This window comes from Triticum aestivum, chromosome 6A, assembly GCF_018294505.1.
Source record: "Triticum aestivum cultivar Chinese Spring chromosome 6A, IWGSC CS RefSeq v2.1, whole genome shotgun sequence".
Classification (NCBI taxonomy): Eukaryota; Viridiplantae; Streptophyta; class Magnoliopsida; order Poales; family Poaceae; genus Triticum; species Triticum aestivum.
The window spans coordinates 77,123,518-77,143,727 of NC_057809.1; the positions used below are offsets into that span (position 1 = coordinate 77,123,518).

General features: G+C 44.8%; 1 protein-coding gene and 1 pseudogene across 1 annotated transcript; both read left to right on the top strand.

The window, feature by feature from the left end:
- The first annotated feature begins 2,256 nt into the window (after positions 1-2,256).
- LOC123129464 (11-hydroxysugiol 20-monooxygenase-like) lies at positions 2,257-11,151 on the top strand (annotated as a pseudogene).
- A 1,897-nt stretch (positions 11,152-13,048) lies between these two features.
- LOC123129465 (tyrosine N-monooxygenase-like) lies at positions 13,049-15,018 on the top strand. Its single transcript, XM_044549620.1, has 2 exons — positions 13,049-14,023; positions 14,383-15,018. Exons 1-2 carry the CDS (start codon positions 13,049-13,051, stop codon positions 15,016-15,018), a joined length of 1,611 nt encoding a protein of 536 aa, XP_044405555.1.
- The last annotated feature ends 5,192 nt before the right edge of the window (positions 15,019-20,210 follow it).

Consider the following 20,210-nt stretch of genomic DNA (forward strand, 5'->3'; position numbering starts at 1 on the left):
TCCATACTTGAGGCTCTTGTTGATCAAGATGCCTACGCCATTTCTGTTTGCAGCCGTCCCCGTGTACCACAGCTTGAAGCCTGTATCCTCCACCTCCTTCGCCTTCTGTCCTCTCCATTTGGTTTCTTGGACGCAAAGGATATCAACACCTCTCCTCGCCGCTGCATCAACTAGCTCCCGAAGCTTCCCTGTCAGAGACCCTACGTTCCAGCTACCTAAGCGAATCCTCCTAGGCTCGGCTAGCTTCCTTACCTTTCGCACTCGTCGAGTCAAATGCGAAGACCCTTGCTCATTTTCCACTACACCCGGGCGCCGATGTAGCGCGCCACTAAGGATGCGACGACCCGATCCTCGCTCACTTGCCACCGTATCCGGATCAAGATACGGCGCACCACTTGGGGGGTGACGGCCCGGCCCTTGCCCATTTTCCACCACACCTTGGTTCCGATGTGGCGCATCGCTGAGAGGGTTACGCCCCAACGAAAATCTTTTGGGTTTCATCTCCATAAGAGTGGCTGAGTTTTTACGTTGGCTCGCCAATCCTATCACAAGCCTCCTCCTTTACCCGGGCTTGGGACCGGCTATGTTGAGACAACATAGGCGGAGTTGCTTTGCAACAAGAGATAATACTTCTAAATGTTAGATGATTACAACAATCACGTCTAAAGAACACTATCAACCAACCATAGCTGCATTTTGTTTCACAATGGTGTAACTTCTTAACCTACCCAAAGAGGACATATGAGTAAGAAACATCAATTTACTCGCACCTCTTCACATGAAAATATTGCATATGCAAAACAACTACAACAATCACGTTTAAGCAAGGTTGGGTGGGACATCAACTGGTTGGGGGTAACCACCTATTTGTTTGGCTTGACGGATCAACGGTGCAAAGGTTGTTGCATAACTTAATATTCTTCTGTACCGTGACATTACCTTTAATACATGCAATTTGAACAACATTAATTTGGAGTTCCGATGACCTTTTTTGTTGTTGCGAAGTGTATCAACCTTCTTTTCTTTGCAGAGTGCACCAAGCAAAACATCGTCTGCCGTGTGATTGTACTCTAATTGCCACATGGCCGTGCCCGGTGAGAGAGACCAAATGCAGACTTCTTGGAAAAGTGCATCAAGGACACAAACACGCTGACAACAATGCATCAAACAACTCCACTTTCTGAACCGTGCCTAGTATCAAGTATCAAACCCACGCCACGCGTGCCCTTCTGCTCATCGCCGACCTTCGGCCGCCGTGCCCCCTTTAGCAACCAACCCCGCTCGCTCAACCCTTCTAGCCACACGTACCCTACAACGGCCACTGGAGACAACAAAGACATGAGGGGCACATTGACCGAGGGACATGAGAGAGGTGAGAGTGCTTATGGGAACCCGCATCCGTGCTCTCGTGCAGGGACCGCCGTGCTTCTGTACGTCCACGTGTTGTAGTTGATCCACGGGATAGATGGAAGGCTTGCCCGCGAGGTTTGTCAGCCTGACTTGAAGTAGGTGATGGCAGGCGAGAGGATGTGAGGGATGCTCACAAGATGATGGACGAAAAATGTCAATGGGAGGAGGGACTATGCGGGAGGGAGAGGTCGGACAAAGGTCGTCTCTGCTAGCAGAAAAAGGAACAGATAGAGAAACGACCTAGGCCCTTCCATGCATGTGGTGTTGGACCATGTTCAGAAAGTGTGGAAATGGTGAGGAAGCTCATGGTATAGTATGTTTTGAGAACTTCTTCTTTTTGGTCCTGCTGTATGTGCATGCATGCATACAACCCATTAACAGTGGCGCAAAGGGCGCCTCCTCGTATATGCCAAGTCGATGGCGTGGGTTGGGCAGAAAAGATACTGGGTCGATGGCGTGGATTAGGTAGATGGCGTGGATGGCGTCTCCTCATTCCCTAATCCCCATCCCTCCCTCTCCATCTCCCTCGTCTGCAGCCGCCCTCCCCATAGCCGCTACCACAACCGGCGCCCTGCCCCATAGCTGGCGCCCCCACTCCGTCCACCTCCCCTCAGGCTATCCCCACCACTGACGACCTCCTTGCCTCCTCCTTGCCCCAGATCAAGCAGCTTGTCCGGATCCAATGCAGGCTCCGGCACGCCCATGGCTCTGCTTCCCCCATCGACCGGAGGAACGCAGACGGAGCACGGCGTCGCCATCGCACATTCTTCCTCCTCTGCTACCGGTCCTCTGCCCCTCCCCTCTTCTCCCCATGGGATAGCCAGGGGTCCACCTTGTGCTTGAGTCATGGAGGGGCCGCCGGCGGGTGTGGATGAGGAGATCCACCACAGACAACCCGAGGTGAGATGGGAAAAAGATGCAAGGTCAGATGTGGATGGGGTAGGAGGGTCAGCCATCACTGGAGATAGAGGAAGCAACAATTTTTTTTCTGCCGACTTCTCGCTTATTGCTGCTACTGCAGGTTATTCGCCTGTCGATGTTGCTATTACAGAGGCGGACGCCGTGGCTGCCGTTTCATCCGCACACGCATTGGCCATCCCAGGTTTATTGATGGTTCTATTTCATTCATGTGTCTAGCTGCCCACATATTGTGTGTGCTGGTCATTTAGTCTCGATTATGAATTGAAACATGGCACATCACCCGTCGCGTTGGTGAAGAAAATGCTTTTTAATTAAAATAGTGAAGTGATCTGGGCTGCAAAAGCACGTTCACAACTACACCAGCAAGATTCCTATGTTCCTCTTGTCGATTCTCTTATTCAGATGATAATCAAGCAATAATTGCTTACTCTATTCTCTCTGGTTTTTCACGTGGGAGCAGAATGTGACCCTATGCGTGGTGGTGGTGTATGATCAGATCAAGGTCTCCGAAACTTACGACAATGCTACGGGCGTAAGTGCTATCTTTGCTGGAGCGAAAGAAGCGATAGCTGCGTGTGCTTGACCATGGAGAAGCAGTCTCTGTGTTGGTCAACTGGAGAAGATGCCCGTAGGCGGCCCGAAGAGCGATATAAAAGTTTCGACTCTAGGCGAAGTCATGGCGCCAGAAGTCCAGGACATAAAGTATGCCGATGTTGTAGCGCTGGAAAATCACAAGGCGGGACGAAACGCTGGTGCAGCAAGAAACGCCGACGATGCATGCATGTCTGATATGGTGAGTCTTGTCGCGAGGGAAGCTAACTCACACTTACATGTGGGTAACGTGAAGCAAGGCGCACACACTGCGCATTATAGTCCAATCTGTGCAGGAGGCACGTACATGGTTGCTACGTACAAGTCGTATAATGCAACTTCATGTGGGAGCTCACCTTCACGTGGTGTCCTGGTGGACGAGCAACGCCCAGGAAAAAGAAAAGGACATGATGGTGCCGCTCCTAATGGCTTAGCTACAACACGCAAAGCAAAAGGGTTAGGCTTTTCTGATGGGTCAGAAGAGAAGACGGACCAGGAGACAAGCCATACCGCGGGTGATGATGGGCAAGGCCCATTACCTGGTGGCCTGCATGGGTTTTCGCCCGGTGGCCTGCGTGTGGACGAGAACTCAGCTACAGCCGCGGTGCTGCTGAACAGTCCAACAGGGATGTCGACGGCACGTTCAGGTATCTAGTGACTTCCTTCAAGTGTCGTAAAAAGGGGTGTCTTCATCTGGTTGTGCAAACTTGTTCCTCGAGTCCATCATCCTAAAGAGTAGAAAATGGAGAGGAGTCAGAAATGAGTAGAGAAGAGTGACCTATGGCTCTTCTTAGTGGTCGTGTCCTACATTCAGCATGTGCTCTGATACCATCTTGTAGCGACCCGACCTCAGACGATCAAGTCTCTGTGCTTCAGTGTCATCCCTGGATCGGCAATGCTGACACACACAGTACTCGAAGGATTTATAATAGAGTAGCAATCACACACTTATTACATCAAATGTCTCAAAAGAAAATTTATTACAATAAATATGGCTTAAGGCCATCTAATACGCTAACAGCGGAAGGCTTGGAAGATAAAGTAAGTACATCAACTCCAACGGCATAGCTGAGTGCATGACAAACGACCTATGGCACCTTACTCGTCGTCTGAAAAGTCTGCAACATAATACGTTGCAGTCCGAAAACGGGTCAGCACATGGAATATGCTGGCAATATAACACAGTAGAGCAATGAACAGATAAATGCTATCACTACATGCATATATGGCTGGTGGAGACTCTATGGTTATATGATTTTTGCGAAAAGCCAATTTTTCCCTACAACAAAGGAATAAATTTTATTTAACTATCATGGTGGTTGAAACATCATTGAGAAGGTTCCTCCAAGTCAATCCCAATTAAAATAATCATTAATAGCCCAACAAATTAATTTAGAGTGATGAGATCAAATCAATAATTCAACTACCAGATACTCAAGATGTCCATAACCGGGGACACGGCTAACCATGATTAGTTTATACACTCAGCAGAGGTTTGCACACATTTTCCCACAAGACTCGATCTCCTCCGTTGGATTTCTCGCACTACATGGTGTTTGAGAAACGGATTATCGAGACACGGTCTTTCAGAAGCATTAACTCTTTACTCTGGGTGGACAGTTACATCTATTTTCCCTCTACATCTGCTAGCCCACCACTAAAAGAGGTCACACAACATACTCAACTATGGCAGAGCCCATAATGGCTTGTGGCTACACACGGAAGTTTTTAGCATGAATAATCTTATGATCCCTTTGAGCCTGGGTGGCGGACCGTAGGATGATCACACGGTATAACCCTGGGATATCCTAGGACAGCACTGGATTCCCCAGGTGCCCAAAACAAACAATCCACTCATATGTGTATTAAAGTTGCCACCTTAAGTTGAACCATTAATTAAACACTCACATCTGTCATGGATACACTAAAATCCAATCCACGTCTACGAGCATAACATGGCAATTTAAGCATAACGTAGAAGTAACTCCCAGGGTTTGATAATAAACATGGCAATAGGTTCTATCTCATCAACTACTTCCCAAACCCAGAAGTTAAACACATCCTAATCATGCAATGTTTGAGGCTTGTAACTAATGCATAAAAACTGAGTATGCAAAGAGTATGATCAATGTGTTACTTGCCTTGCTAACGATCGGCAAAACCTACAGACTCGTAGTAGCACGCTTCGCACTCCGGAAATTCTATCGCAAACAAACAATAACATACATAAGCAATCAATCAAATATGCACGGTTAAGACTCAAATAAGACGATTTAACCAGAAAGTTCAACTAAAGAACTCCGCTTTGCAAAAAGAATCAAATCAAACGGAGCAACGAAACTCAAAACTGCGAAAGAAACAAGATCGGATTACTAATCTGGACTAAAGTCAAATTTTATAGTACCAAAATCTTGTTCAAGTTGGTTAAACAGAAAGACGGCTTCGAGACGAAGATCTAGGCGCTTGAATCACCTGATTGTGATAAACGAGCGAAAAGATAAACTAAAATGAAAATCAGGGCAGAAATCGCGATCGAAAATAATCGCGGAAAAACCCTGGAAAAAGAAAAACTGACGAACAGGCTAACGAAAGAACGTTCGATGTCTGCGACTAACGGGTGAACGGCGTTCGTTAAAATGAACGTACGGACGAACGTCCACTAAATTACTAAACCGAGAAAAAAATTAAAACCGATCTAAAATAAAATAACCGAGGGTTTCTAAAAAAACATATGGTTTTCTAACAAAAACCGGCGGCTACCTCGGGACGCGTGACGGCGGCGGCGGCGGGCAACTCCGGCGAGGCGGCGGGCAGGGTCGACGGCGGCGGGCGGCGGGGTTGGGACGTCGCGGCGCGGCGGCGGCGCGGGTTACGGTTAGGGTTTCGGCGGCGGGGCTGGTGGTGGGTTGCGGGGTCGGGGGCGCGGCTTATATGGCCCGGGGCGGCGGGAGTCCGGGTCGCCCATGGCCCGTAAGTCGGTTCAAACTTTTTTTTGAAAAATATTCTAACGCGTAGAAAAACAAAGAAAATAAATACTAAACAGACTCCAACAATCCCGAAATAAATTTTCCCCATCCTCTAAAAATATGCCGACAAGGTGAACATTTATTTGGGCCTATAATGCAATTTTGAGAAACGCGTATTTTTCCTAATTCGAATAAAATAGCAATAAAATCCAAATAAAATTATTTATTTGATTTTAATATTTTTCCTCCAATATTTCATCTATTTTGGAGAAGTCATATTATCTCCTCTCATATATTTTAAATTTGAAATATTTTTGGAGAGAAAAATCATTAAAACCAAAATGATCCTTGTTTCAATATTTGATAAAATTCAAATATGAAAATCGTGAAATCCCCAACTCTCTTCGCGGGTCCTTGAGTTGCTTAGAATTTCGAGGATCGCAAACGAAAATGCAATAAAATATGATATGCATAAATGACCTATGTATAACATTCCAAATTGAAAATTTGGGATGTTACAACACCATTGGTAAGAAACTTTGGCGTATCTCCGCCAAGTGTTCTACGGCATAAGTGCTGAGAACTGGGCTGTTAAGCAGTACCATCAAATGGGGTTTCTCTGCCAATTCTCCAGGTGTAGCGATTTGCGTGCCAGCAAGGACCGGCTTACCTTTCAACCTTCCCTCGTGGCGAGAGAGGGGCAAACCTATAGGTCTTTGTTTCATGTATTCAGTGCAAAACTCAACCACTTCCTCCGTGGTATAACCTTGTAGGATGCTTGCCTCTGGATGGTTTCGCTTTCGACAAAAGCGCTTCAGTATTCCCATGAACCGCTCGAAGGGATACATGTTGCGAAGAAACACAGGACCACAATACTTTATCTCGTCGACAAGGTGCACATTGAGATGCGCAAGTTGCTCACCTCTGAGATCATCTGCCCCTCCCGTCATAAGTGGCTCCACGACAAGCGCGCCGATGAAGCTGACAACTTGACGCACTACATCTACAACCTCACCGCCGGGGGGTTGTCATCTTCGACGTCGGGACTAGCCAACGTCAATGTCAGGCATGCCGCACGACATTACTGCGGCAACGTCATCCGCCGGCTTGTCTTCGGCCAACGGTACTTCGGGGAGCCTCAGCCGGACGGCGGGTCGGGGCCGATGGAGGTGGAGCACATGGACGCTTCCTTCGCCCTCCTAGGGTTCACCTTCGCGTTTTGCGTCAGCGACTACCTCTCGTGTCTACTTGGCCTAGATCTCGACGGCCACGAGAAAATTATTAAGGAGGCCAACACAAAAGTGGATAGACTGCACGACGTGGTCATCGAAGAGCGTTGGAGGCAGTGGAACAGCGGTGAGAGGCAGGACGGGGTCCAGGACTTCCTTGATGTTCTCATCACGCTCGCCGACGGTGACAGCAAGCCGTTGCTCAGCATCGATGAGGTCAAAGCACAGTCCAAGGTAAGCAAAATATTAATTAATAAGAAATTTCAAGATGTTTCAAGGGCCTAGATTGAATTTAGTGATCAATTGCCTCATAGTCCTAAAAGGTACTAATACGTCATCCATGAGAAAAGGTAATAGCTCACACTATTACATACTAGATCTTATACCGTATTTCACAGGTGTTAGAAAATGGAAACAATAGAATAAGAAATTATGAATTAATAGTTTAAACATAGCATTATTGTAATTTTCTACCATTTTGATGTGATTTCAACTTAAATTGTATTTAAATTTCTAATTATTCAATGTAATCTCTCTTTATGCAAACGTATAAATTGTAATAACTTACATTTATCTCCATGGAATACATGCAGGGCATAATATTAGCGGCCATAGATAACCCGTCAAACGCAGTGGAGTGGTCGCTGGCGGAGATGGTGAACAACCCATAATTGCTGGCCAAGGCGGTGGAGGAGGTGGACCGGGTGGTCGGTCGCGAGCGACTGGTGCAAGAGTCGGACATCATGCAGCTCAACTATCTCAAGGCATGCATACGTGAGGCATTCCGCCTCCACCCAATCGCTCCCTTCAACCTGCCGCACGTCGCGATTGCCGACACCATTGTTGCGGGCTACCGCGTGCCCAAGGGTAGCAACGTCATCCTCAGCCGGCTGGCCCTGGGCCGGAACCCCACCGTCTGGGATGAACCGCTCCGCTTCAAGCCGGAGCGCCATATGGGAGATAACATCAATGTGGTGCTTACTGAGAGCGAATTGCGGTTCATCTCCTTCAGCACCGGACGACGGGGATGCATCGCGGCATCACTAGGAACAACCATGAGTGTCATGCTCTTTGGCAAGCTCCTGCATGGCTTCACCTGGACCAAACCGGCTCGGGTGTCGACCATCAATCTCAGCGAGTCCAAGCACGACCTCTTCATAGAGAAGCCGTTAGTGCTACATGCTGAGCCACGTCTTCCAGTGCACCTCTACCCTCTCATGCATTGTTGAGCAAATAACGAGCTATGAATCATCGATATGGCGAGTATGCTAGCTATTTTTTGATGAATCTATATTTACTAATAAAGGAAGGAAATATTCTTTTTTTCATCCCGCTTTGTTTCGTTCCACTTCGATTGATTTTCACATATGCTAGCTATTTTGGTTTTGTCTGTTTCACGTACGAGCGAGCCGGTTTCTTTCATGCACCGCTGGATCGTCCTAGGCTTGTCCAAAGCATTGGAACATTACGTGATAGGCAAAAAACCACCCATCTAGTATTAATTTTGAACAAATAGAGATTAAATGTATACAGGATGATGCTCTTTACATCACCAACGAAATAAAGACATGATTAAACTTGCAAACTCATGCTGATGTGGATGGTGCATAATAAAAGGACTCGTGGGCTAAATCATTATAATTTACACCAAAGGCGAGAAGCAGATGAGTGGGGTAGACCGAGGAGGCATTTAAGGACGAGGAGGAACTCGCAATTTCCACACTTAGCGCATACGAACAGCTCGTCGCCACACTCACGAAACATGAAATCGTGGGTGATGACACGCCGAGGTGTCCACCAAAGCCCTTGCCACCAGGGAGCTACCTCTCTCTCTAGGGATCTTTTATTTCTTGCAATTAATTTTGTTGATAAAGACTAATATTTGTCCCGCGTTGCAACACACAGTCATATGTTCTAGTAAATCAAAAGGAAAAAAGAAAGCTGAAATAAAAATCAAAAATAAAAACCTCAAGGAAAAAAACCCAACAAAAAGCCCAAGAAATACAGGAATGGAATCAAGCCATGGAAGAAAAAACCAAAAAATCGGCACAACAAAAGTCGAACCAAATACAACGAAAGCAACAGAATAAAAAGGGAGCAACTAGTTGACGAGGGCTCCTTCGGGAGCCTCACAACGATCAGCGCCACTTGGCGCGCTTTAAGCCTCCTCGCCACGTGTCGTAGTATTTTAATTTTTTTGCATGCGTTTTTGGCTTTTTAAATGTTTTTTGTGGTTTTTTTACGTTTTGGTTTACCACAGCTTTTAGGCCAAAAAAATCAAAATTGCGCGAAAAAGAGTGTTTTTTTTCTTCGGCGAAAGGCATGGTTTTGCTTCCGCGAGAGGCACGATTGTGCTTCCGCGAGAGGCACGGTTTTGCTCCCGCGAGAGGCACGGTTGTGCTTTTGTGAGAGGCACAGTTTTTCTTCCACGAGAGGCACGGTTGTGCTTTCGTGAGAGGCACGGCCGTGCCTCTCGAAAACGAAAAAAACGCGTTTTTTTTCCTTCCGCGAGAGGCACGATTTTGCTTCCGCAAGAGACACGGTTGTGATTTTGCGAGAGGCACGGTCGTGCCTCTTTAGAAAAGGAAAAATGCATTTTTTGTTTTTTCCTTCTGTGAGAGGCACGATTTTGCTTCCACGAGAGGCACGGTTGTGATTCCACTAGAGGCACGACCATGCCTCTTTCAAAAAGCGAAAAAAACCATGCTCCTAGTTCGGTTTTTACATCCAATTTTTTCATGAAAAAAAGTTCGTTAAAACCTATCAACATGGTATCTAGTTTTTAAGATCTCGACACGAGGAATCGAATGGTGAAAATGTTTTGAGATTTGGACACATGGTTTAAGAGATAAAATGTTTTGAATAAACGGATCTACGAAAAAAAGAGAAAACTCACATGTTGTGACAAATGATGCGTGCCAGTTGTCACAACTTGACACGATAAACTAAATTGGCATTAATGATAGAGATAGGGCAAGTGTCATGTCTTTATGTTCCTTCCATGTTCATGCTTCTTTTTTGGTGTTTCAAGTGCTAACTTGTTCTTTTGTTTGTAGGTCACAATTGCATAAAACTTATTTCAAGGAGAAGAGAAGAAGACCAAGAAAGGGAAGGTCAAGAAAGGGATACCATTTGTGTTGGCCCATTGCTACAATGTGTTGAAGGATGAAGAGAAATGGAAGCCCCGTGATGACCAAGAGGAGGGCAAGAAAAGCAAGGCAACTATTGATTTGGATGATGATGATGAGGAGGAGGCATCAAGTGATGGCGGCAAGAGAAGACCTACACCAAACTCGGTTGCCTACTCCAAACCAAAGAGACCAAATGGAGGCAAGAAGAAGAAGAAGAAGAAGAAGAGAGGAGGTGATGATTTAAAGAATGCTATGGAAGCTATTGTGAAGGCACAATAGGAAGCAAACAAGGTGAAGATGATGACAAGGAGCCAAGATGCGGAGGTGGCTGCCGAGGAGAGGAGGGTGGCTGCCGAGGAGAGGAAGGTGGCATTGGAGGAGAAGAAATTGGCCATGGAGGAGCGATCTAGATTATTGAAATGGGAGAAGCACTTGTTCTTCATGGACACATCTAAACTCGATGATAGGCAAAAGGAGTACGTCATTCTTTCCCCTGAAGAAGTCTTAGTCCAAAAAAGAGACATGGCCATGGAAGGCATGGGAGCTACCAATGGGAGGCATGGGTGGCTTCGGAGCTACCATGGAAGGCATGGGAGCACCTATGTGAGGCATGGGTGGCTTCGGAGCTACCATGGGCGGCTGGGAGGCATGGGTGGCTTCGGAGCTATCATGGGAGGCACGGGTGGCTTCAGAGCTACCATAGAAGGCATGAGTTTTGGGTCTCTCGTGTGAGGCATGTGAGCAACTCCGGGTGACATAGGTGGACGCATGTCTTCCTGTGTGCCTCACATACCTTCTCATTATCCCGTTGGAGATCTTATGAACACCATCCGAGCTCTGGATGACGATGCGACGCTCGAAAATGAAGAGGAGGAAGAATCGTTTTCGGATGAGGAGGAATAACCAGAGGGAGAAGAGGACGATGATGAGTGATGTGGCATGATTGTTGATGTGCCATTTGTTTGTGCAAACTTTTATTTGTCATGAACTTGGTTGGGTGATTTTGAACTATGCCGTGTAAGTGAACTATGCTATGTCTTTGTTTTGCATATTTGTTTAATGTTTGAAACATCACCATATTGTCAAATGTACATGTGAAAATCATATTTGCAAGCCTCGGCTGCTCGTGCGCTTTGTAAATTAGCGCGCCTTCTGAAGCTGCTCGCGCGTGCCATATTTTACTGCGGCTGCTTGAGCCAGCGCCCTACTTCATGCAAAAAAACACTATTTTGACGTTGTAAAAAAGTTTTTGCGCGTCGTGCGGTTGCGCACCTGTTAGAGATGCTCTTAGAATCGTGTTTTTACGGCGCCTATGTGATGCCCTATTTTGCAAGAACTTGGTGTTGCGGTCGCCCCTCTGGCCGCTGCATCACTTCTTCCCTGTCGTAGAGCTCATGCAGGTCTTTTTCAAGCCACACCGAACCGAAATCAGTACGTACGTGCCGAGTTCTGCATGTGCTTGGACACATCTTTTAACCTGCTACAAGGAGGCCCATGAGCCCACTGTTCCTTGCGTCGTGCATGCATGTCCCATGCATGATGTAGCAGCGGGATCCTATACAGCACGTAGGTCGCTGCTAGCAACATAGCATGCAACCCCCCCTCCCCTGGCCGGGCTCCCCGTTCAGCGTATCTGCCGGTCCGTTTGCGGTTTATTTTGCCACCGGTTTTCAGAAGGTTCCAGAACATTTCCAGAACCGTTTTTTTATGTCTTCTATACTGTTTTTTCGTTTTTCTTTTCTTTTAATTTTTTTTTGAATTTGGTTAACATTTTTTAATTCCGTCAGCATTTATCATGTCGTGAACATTTTTTTTCAAATCATCAACAATTTTTGAATTCACCAACATTTCACAAGTTGTAACTATATTGAAATCCTGAATTAGCCTTACAATGGAAAACAATTTAAAAAAAGCAAAAAAAAAAACTAGATGCTTCCGCTTTCCCTACACACACATGGGCCAGCCCATGAGTCGGCGCGGGGGAGCGGGGGTTACGCGCTACGTCTTTCGCTGGCGCGTACAGCGCTAAATGGGATGTCTCGGTGTAGCATCTCATTGAATCCCGGATGCATGGTCCGACCATCTCTTCAAACCGAAAGCTGCCCATATGGTCCATCATCCTGGCGTCTGAAATACTTTTGGAAAGACAATTATGGTTAGTTTTCGGATAAGTACTCTCGATAATCTACAAATAGGAGATGTTTTATTGTATTTTGATTACTTTTGGATAGACAATCATTACTATTAATATCATCCTTCGTATCTAGATAAAGTAAGACAATCTATAAATAGAAGATTTTTTATTCTGTTTTGTTAAGTTTGGATAGACAATTATTATTAGTATTAGCCTTGGTATCTAGATAAATATAAGGCAATCTATAAATAGAAGTTTTTTATTCTGTTTTGACTACGTTTGGATAAACAATTATTATTATTAGTATCATCCTTCGTATCTAAATAAATATAAGACAATCTACAAACAGAAGAATTTTCATTCTGTAGACAATTATTATTATTATTAGTTCAGGATAAATACATATGAAATGCCGTGTGATAAATGTGGTAAACGATCGATCCACACATGAGGAATATATCTAGACATGTTTTAGTGTTAGATACGTAAATACCTTCGTATTTAATAAGTCTAAGCCAATTTTTTGGGACGGAGGTAACATATAAAGAGGGGTCTTGCCCTCATGGGCAGAGCAGCACGGAGAGCAAAGTTGGCTTCCCTACGCAACGATAACAAGGGTAGCTACCTCGCAAACCTGTGTGCACTCTGCAAGCAGCAGTCTCCAAAATGCTGGCTTGCTGCTGCTTGGTTGTGTCCCAGCTGCTCATCGTAATAACACTCATATACCTTGTCATTACCAAGAGCAAGGTCCGCTGTGACACGTGCTCATCAGCGACGGTGCCGCTTCCACTTCCGCCGGGGCCATGTCCGTGGCCAGTGGTGGGTAACCTGCCCGAGATGGTGGTCAACAAGCCGGCATTCCGTTGGATCCATCGCGTGATGAAGGATATGGGCACCGACATCGCCTGCTTCCGCCTCGGCGGCGTCCACGTCGTCCCGATCACATGTCCCAAGATCGCAAGGGAGGTGCTCAAGAAGCAGGACAAAAACTTCTCGTCCCGCCCACTCACCTTCGCCTCCGGCGTCATCAGCAGCGGGTACAAGGACGCCGTGCTCTCGCCGTTCGGTGACCAGTGGATGAAGATGCGCAAGGTGCTCACCTCTGAGATCATCTGCCCCTCCCGTCACAAGTGGCTCCACGACAAGCGCGCCGATGAAGCTGACAACTTGACGCGCTACATCTACAACCTCACTGCCGGGGGGTTGTCATCTTCAACGTCGGGACTAGCCAACGTCAATGTCAGGCACGTCGCGCGGCATTACTGCGGCAACATCATCCGCCGGCTTGTCTTCGGCCAACGGTACTTCGGGGAGCCTCAGCCGGACGGCGGGCCGGGGCCAATGGAGGTGGAGCACATGGACGCTTCCTTCGCCCTCCTAGGGTTCACCTTCACGTTCTGCGTCAGCGACTACCTCCCGTGTCTACTTGGCCTAGATCTCGACGGCCACGAGAAAATTATTAAGGAGGCCAACACAAAAGTGGATAGACTGCACGACGTGGTCATCGAAGAGCGTTGGAGGCAGTGGAACAGCGGCGAGAGGCAGGACGGGGTCCAGGACTTCCTTGACGTTCTCATCACGCTCGCCGACGGTGACGGCAAGCCGTTGCTCAGCATCGATGAGGTCAAAGCACAATCCAAGGTAAGCAAAATATTAATTAATGAGAAATTTTAAGATGGTTCAAGGGCCTAGATTGAATTTAGTACCCAATTGCCTCATAGTCCTACAAGGTACTAATACGTCATCCATGAGAAAAGGTAATAGCTCACACTATTAAATACTAGATCTTATACCGTATTTCGCAGGTGTTAGAAAATGGAAACAATAGAATAAGAAATTATGAATTAATAGTTTAAACATACCATTATTGTAATTTTCTACCATTTTGATGTGATTTCAACTTAAATTTTATTTAAATTTCCAATTATTCAATGTAATCTCTCTTTATGCAAAGGTATAAATTGTAATAACTTACATTTATCTCCATGGAATGCATGCAGGGCATAATATTAGCGGCCATTGATAACCCGTCAAACGCAGTGGAGTGGGCACTGGCGGAGATGGTGAACAACCCAGAATTGCTGGCCAAGGCGGTGGAGGAAATGGACCGGGTGGTCGGTCACGAGCGACTGGTGCAAGAGTCGGACATCATGCAGCTCAACTATCTCAAGGCATGCATACGTGAGGCATTCCGCCTCCACCCAATCGCTCCCTTCAACCTGCCGCACGTCGCGATTGCCGACACCATTGTTGCGGGCTACCACGTGCCCAAGGGTAGCAACGTCATCCTCAGCCGGCTGGCCCTGGGCCGGAACCCCACCGTCTGGGATGAACCGCTCCGCTTCAAGCCGGAGCGCCATATGGGAGACAACATCAATGTGGTGCTTACTGAGAGCGAATTGCGGTTCATCTCCTTCAGCACCGGACGACGGGGATGCATCGCGGCATCACTAGGAACAACCATGAGTGTCATGCTCTTTGGCAGGCTCCTGCATGGCTTCACCTGGACCAAACCGGCTGGGGTGTCGGCCATCAATCTCAGCGAGTCCAAGCGCAACCTCTTTATAGAGAAGCCGCTAGTGCTACATGCTGAGCCACGTCTTCCAGTGCACCTCTACCCTCTCATGCATTGTTGAGCAAATAACGAGCTATGAATCACCGATATGGCGAGTATGCTAGCTATTTTTTTGATGAATCTATATTTACTAATAAAGGAAGGAAATATTCTTTTTTTCATCCCGCTTTGTTTCGTTCCACTTCGATTGATTTTCACGTATGCTAGCTATTTTGGTTTTGTCTGTTTCACGTACGAGCGAGCATGTTTCTTTCATGCGCCGCGGGATCGTCCTAGGCTTGTCCAAAGCATTGGAACAGTACGTGATAGGCAAACAATCACCCATCTAGTATTAATTTTGGACAAATAGAGATTAAATGTATATAAGATGATGCTCTTTATATCACCAACGAAGGATGAAAGTAGGTCGGCGCATATAGGACAACTCCATTTGAGTTGTTTCTTCCGGCCCAAGTCCCAGGCGGGGCAGCATAGAAGATGAGGGTTTTTTTTTTGAGGTGAGAAGATGAGAAGTCCGGTTGAAAACAGACAGATGGGCCGGCCTGTGCGTTTGGTCGAGTATCACAATGAGAGACGTATTCATCAGATGGGCAGCTAAACAGAAGCACGAGCCCACTTCATCATCATAAAATAAAATAAACTCGGCCGTCTTTCTTCGTCGCGAGCAGCCGCGACGTGAGATGACCCGGGCGCCATGGCCGACCCCTCGCTCCGTCCGGCAGGCCACGGAGCTCCACGCTGTCCTCACCGCCTCCGGCCGCCTCCTCAACCAGCCCTCCGCCGCGCACCTCCTCAACTCCCTCGCCAGCTGCATTTCCCCCGGCGACCCGCTCCACCTCCGCTACGCGCTCAGCCTGTTCGACCGAATGCCCTGCTCCACCTTCCTCTTCGACACCACGCTCCGCGCTTGCTTCCGCGCCTCCTCGGGACCTGAGCACCCGTTCCTCCTCTACCGGCGTATGCGCCGCGGGGGCGTGCCCCCCGACGCCTTCACGTTCCACTTCCTCTTCAAGTGCTGCTCCCGCGGCCGCGCGCACGTCCTCCTGTGCCGGATGCTGCACGCCGCGTGCTTCCGTACCATGCTTCCCTCTGCAGACCGCACCACTCCGTCGCCCGCGCTTCCCCTCTTCCCCGAGCTCCCCGGAGAGGCCCTGCCGCCGAGCCACACCTCGCTGTACTGCAGGGATCATGCCACAGCACCTCCCCTCCCCAAAGTTTGTGCGCCACTATGCAGACTCCTTCCCCACCGCCGGCCAACTGCCGCCGCGTACCTGTCGAGCAAAGTGCTCGAGCAAATTCCCCTACTAGTGGCAGAATCTTCAGTTCCAGTTGTTGGCTAACTAACGGTCACTTAATCTAGTGCAAGCAGCACCATTTAAAAGTAGGTTGCGGCCTTTCCCCCATCTGAACTTTTTTTAATTGCAACTATGTAATTTGGTTGTGCCTAGCAGCAAGAAAAAGAAGAGAAGGAGTAATGACTGAGCGGTGGCGATGCAATGCGACGAGCAGAAGGTTAGCTGGAGCCTGCAGGCTGCAGGCATGGGCGCCGAGCTGCTAATACTTTGGGGTGGCTCGTAATGTACTTGGCCGAATGCTATTACTGCTACAAATGATCAAATGGAGAAGTAAAGTGGGGCAAAAGATCCAATTTATTTGGTGGGAACTCCTAGTCAGCGCCTTTAGCGCCGCGCTAGCTAACCGGCGCCTGCAGCCGCGACTGGATGGGCCGGCCCACAATGGCGCGGCGAGGAAAAAGGCGGCCCAAAAACCTGCAATCGATCGCGATCGATCTTGCGCCCTCACGCTTCCAAAGACCGAGGCTAACCACTTGACCAGCCAAACTGTAGTGATTATTTAGAGCGTGAAGTTTAAAAGAATAGAAACACATACGCACTATTAATTTCGCATTACACTGTAGCATTTAGATTTTCCAATTATTTAAAAACATGTCCATATTACAAATGAAGTTCATGCGCATGCAAAAATAGTTCGCGTACTCAAAAAATAGTTCAACAAATAAAAAAGTACATGTATTCAAAATAAAGTTCACAGATTCAAAAGAGTTCATCAATTTTCAAAAAATTTCCATCGAACAATAAAATTAGTTCATCAATTTGAATAAAAAAAGTTCATCAAATTTGAAAAAAGTTCATCAAAATTTGAAAAAAGTTCATCGGATTTCAAAAAAGTTCATCTAAATTGGAAAAAGTTAATGTATTCAAAAACAAGTTCACAAATTCAAAAGAGTTCATCGATTTTCAAAAATGTTCATCGAATAATGAAAGTAGTTCATCGATTAGAATAAAAAAGTTCATCAATTTGAAAAAAGTTCATCAACGTTGAAAAAAAGTTCATCGATTTTGAGAAAAATTTAAAATAAATGAAAAAGTTCATCAAATTTGAAAAATAAGTTCATCGATTTTGAAAAAGGTTCAAGAGTTTTAAAAAAACAGTTCATGGATTTTGAAAACAAGTTCATCTATTTGAAGAAAACAATTACGAATTTGGAAAAAGAAAGAAGAAAAGAACAGAGAAAAAAGAAAAAGAAAGAAAAAAAGGAAAAATTGAAGGTATAAATGGATGAAAAACGTTTTTGTTATCATAGTTAGTGAGGTAGCCGGGTTGGTCACGCCACAATCACTGATAACCAGCGATTCAGGGTTTGAATCCTAGCTCGCGCTGTGTTTTTGCAGTTTTCCATAAAGTTTAGAGAGCGGAAGAAAAATGAAAGATGGGCCGGCCCACGAGATCCTGCTGCAGGCGCCGGTTAGCAAAAACAGTACAAACCGGCGCCTGCAGCGCTATACTTGAGAGCTAATCCAGGTTGAACCCAAAACTGAACTTGAACCTGGACTTCTCTAGCTGAGGCTGCTCCGTCCACTTGCTAGCTTCATATGCCATAAGTAGAGACCAGCTACACGGAGAAGAAAAGACAAGTAATAAATCGTATAGTGGCGGTTACTTCTAGGAGATAAGACATAGAGATAAAGACCAAAAGGTCTGGTGTAAAAAAATGCACAACTTTTCTGTATAAAAAATTACTATTAGTTTGCGTGCTGACCGTTGAGAATTTGAGATCATGATTCAAAGTGTCACTTCGTAGTGCTAGTGCTACTAGGATTCCATAAGAATTGTGCGCAACATAAAGTTTTCTTTTGTTGTTGAGTGATGTGTGCTGATTTTACGGTGTCACTGCAAAACCCAACTAGTCACACGCACGCACGCACACACAAAGTTTTGAAAAAAAAAGAAAACTTCCCACGCTCAACGACCCAACTGTTGTTGAGCGGTCCACGCATTTAGGAAAAACAGGTTTAAGATGACATTTAATTTTAGAATTGTTCGCGTGGAGACTAGAAATAGGAAATTTGAAAAATTAGAACACTACTAAAAAATGAAAATTAGTTGAAGTTCATGTGTGAAAATCATGGAGGGTCAAACACACTAAAAACGTCAACTAAAAACTTTTATCAACAATTAACATAGAAAGTAAAAATACACTAGTGAAGTTCGAATGAGTAGCATAAATAAAGTCCACACTTACACTCCTTCAAAGTTAGCATAAAAAAGTGGAATTTTTACGGACAAACAAGAATCACCAAAGAAGAAAACAAGCATCACCTAGAATAGTGTAAACTGTTGAAGTTCAAATTTAGTAAATTATAGAATTCAAAGAAAGTGTTATGGGTGTACAAAATTTTTCTCCAACGGATTTTCCCGTTACTGGAAAACAATAACAAAAAAAATTAAAAATTAAAAATAACGAAGAATCTTAAAATATGTAACAAATAACATATTTTCACGTTTAAAAAACACAAGCAAGGTCAAATTAAAATAATGTAGCACTTCAGAAAAATAATGAAATAGATTACCCCTGTTTCTCACAAAAATCTAGAAGTTCAACTAAAAATGGCGGAGCTGTTTGATGTTTAATAGAAAAATAATTTGTCTTCGCTTCCAAAACAAAAATAAAACCAAGAAGTCCAAATTAAAAAGATGCAGCATTTCGATGATTATAGAGAACTCAAATTTTGTTCGTTATGAAAGAATGGAAACACCAAGTTCAAAATTAAATCACACAATTGTTCAATGTATAAAAATTAGAAAATCCGAATCCGATGATGGGAACATCATAAGAAAGTCAAACAAAAATAACTCGGAAGTTCAAAAGATAACATGGCACATTGAAGTGGATATTTCACCGTTTCTACATAGAAAACAATAAGTTCACATTCTAAAAATAGAGGGGTTCAAAAATCACTAAAAAGGATTTTCACCGTTTCTAAATAAAAAAAAAACTCTAGAAGTTCATATTTAAATAACGAACCGGTTCAATACTTATTACAAAGCTAGAATATTTCCGTTACTAAAAAAATAAACCATGAAGTCCAAATAAAAAAATAGAGAAGTTTGCTACTTATAAAAAAACCCACATTTTCTTGGTACTAAAAGAAATAAAATCAAGAACTTCAATTTTTCACATTTCTAAAAAACACACAAAAAAGTTCAAATAAAAAAGTTAAAGCGGTTCAGTGTCAATAAAAAACTCATATTTTTACCATTACTAAAGTGAAACAGAGAGAAGTTCAAAATGATAACAGCCAGAAGTTCACATAGTGCACGGTGTGTGTTTCATATGAGAAAAACAGTAAAAAGGCGAAGTCTAAAATTTTTGTTGCAAGAAGTTCAAGTGCTCTTCCCTGAGAAGTTAAAAAAATTATTGTTAAAGATGTTCAGCATGTGCTTACATGTTCAAAAAACGCAAAAAGAATGTTGTGTCTCATGTTTTAAAATAATTCTCTCAGTCCACCCCAAATTTGGAACAAAGATACTCTATATGAAAAAAGTTCTTTTCTATTCAACAACTTTCTACATTAAAAAACATCTCAAACAATTTTATAAAAACGATTTTCTCTGTTAAAAGTAACCTAGAAGTCAAATTTAAAAATGGAGTGGCTCGATGTCTGTCAGAAAGTAGGATTTTTTCCGTTAATAAAAGAAATAAAACCAGGAAGTCCAAATTAAAAAGATGGAGAAGTTTGATGGTTATAGAAAACTCAGATTTTCCTTGTTATTAAAGAATGGAAACAAGAAGTTCAAAAATTAAATAACAAGAAGTTCAACTTTAATAATATAGTGCATCAAAATTTCATAAAAAGATTAAGAAATAATACGAGGAAGTCCATATTAAAAAGATGGGGAAGTTCGATGATTATAGAAAACTCAGATTTTCCTTATTATTAAAGAATGGAA

Excerpts from the sequence above, each read along its gene's own strand:
- LOC123129465 (XM_044549620.1), top strand. The coding sequence starts at position 13,049 with ATGCTGGCTTGCTGCTGCTTGGTTGTGTCCCAGCTGCTCATCGTAATA. Across the intron at positions 14,024-14,382 it reads AGGTCAAAGCACAATCCAAG|GGCATAATATTAGCGGCCAT; the intron begins GTAAGCAAAATA and ends GAATGCATGCAG.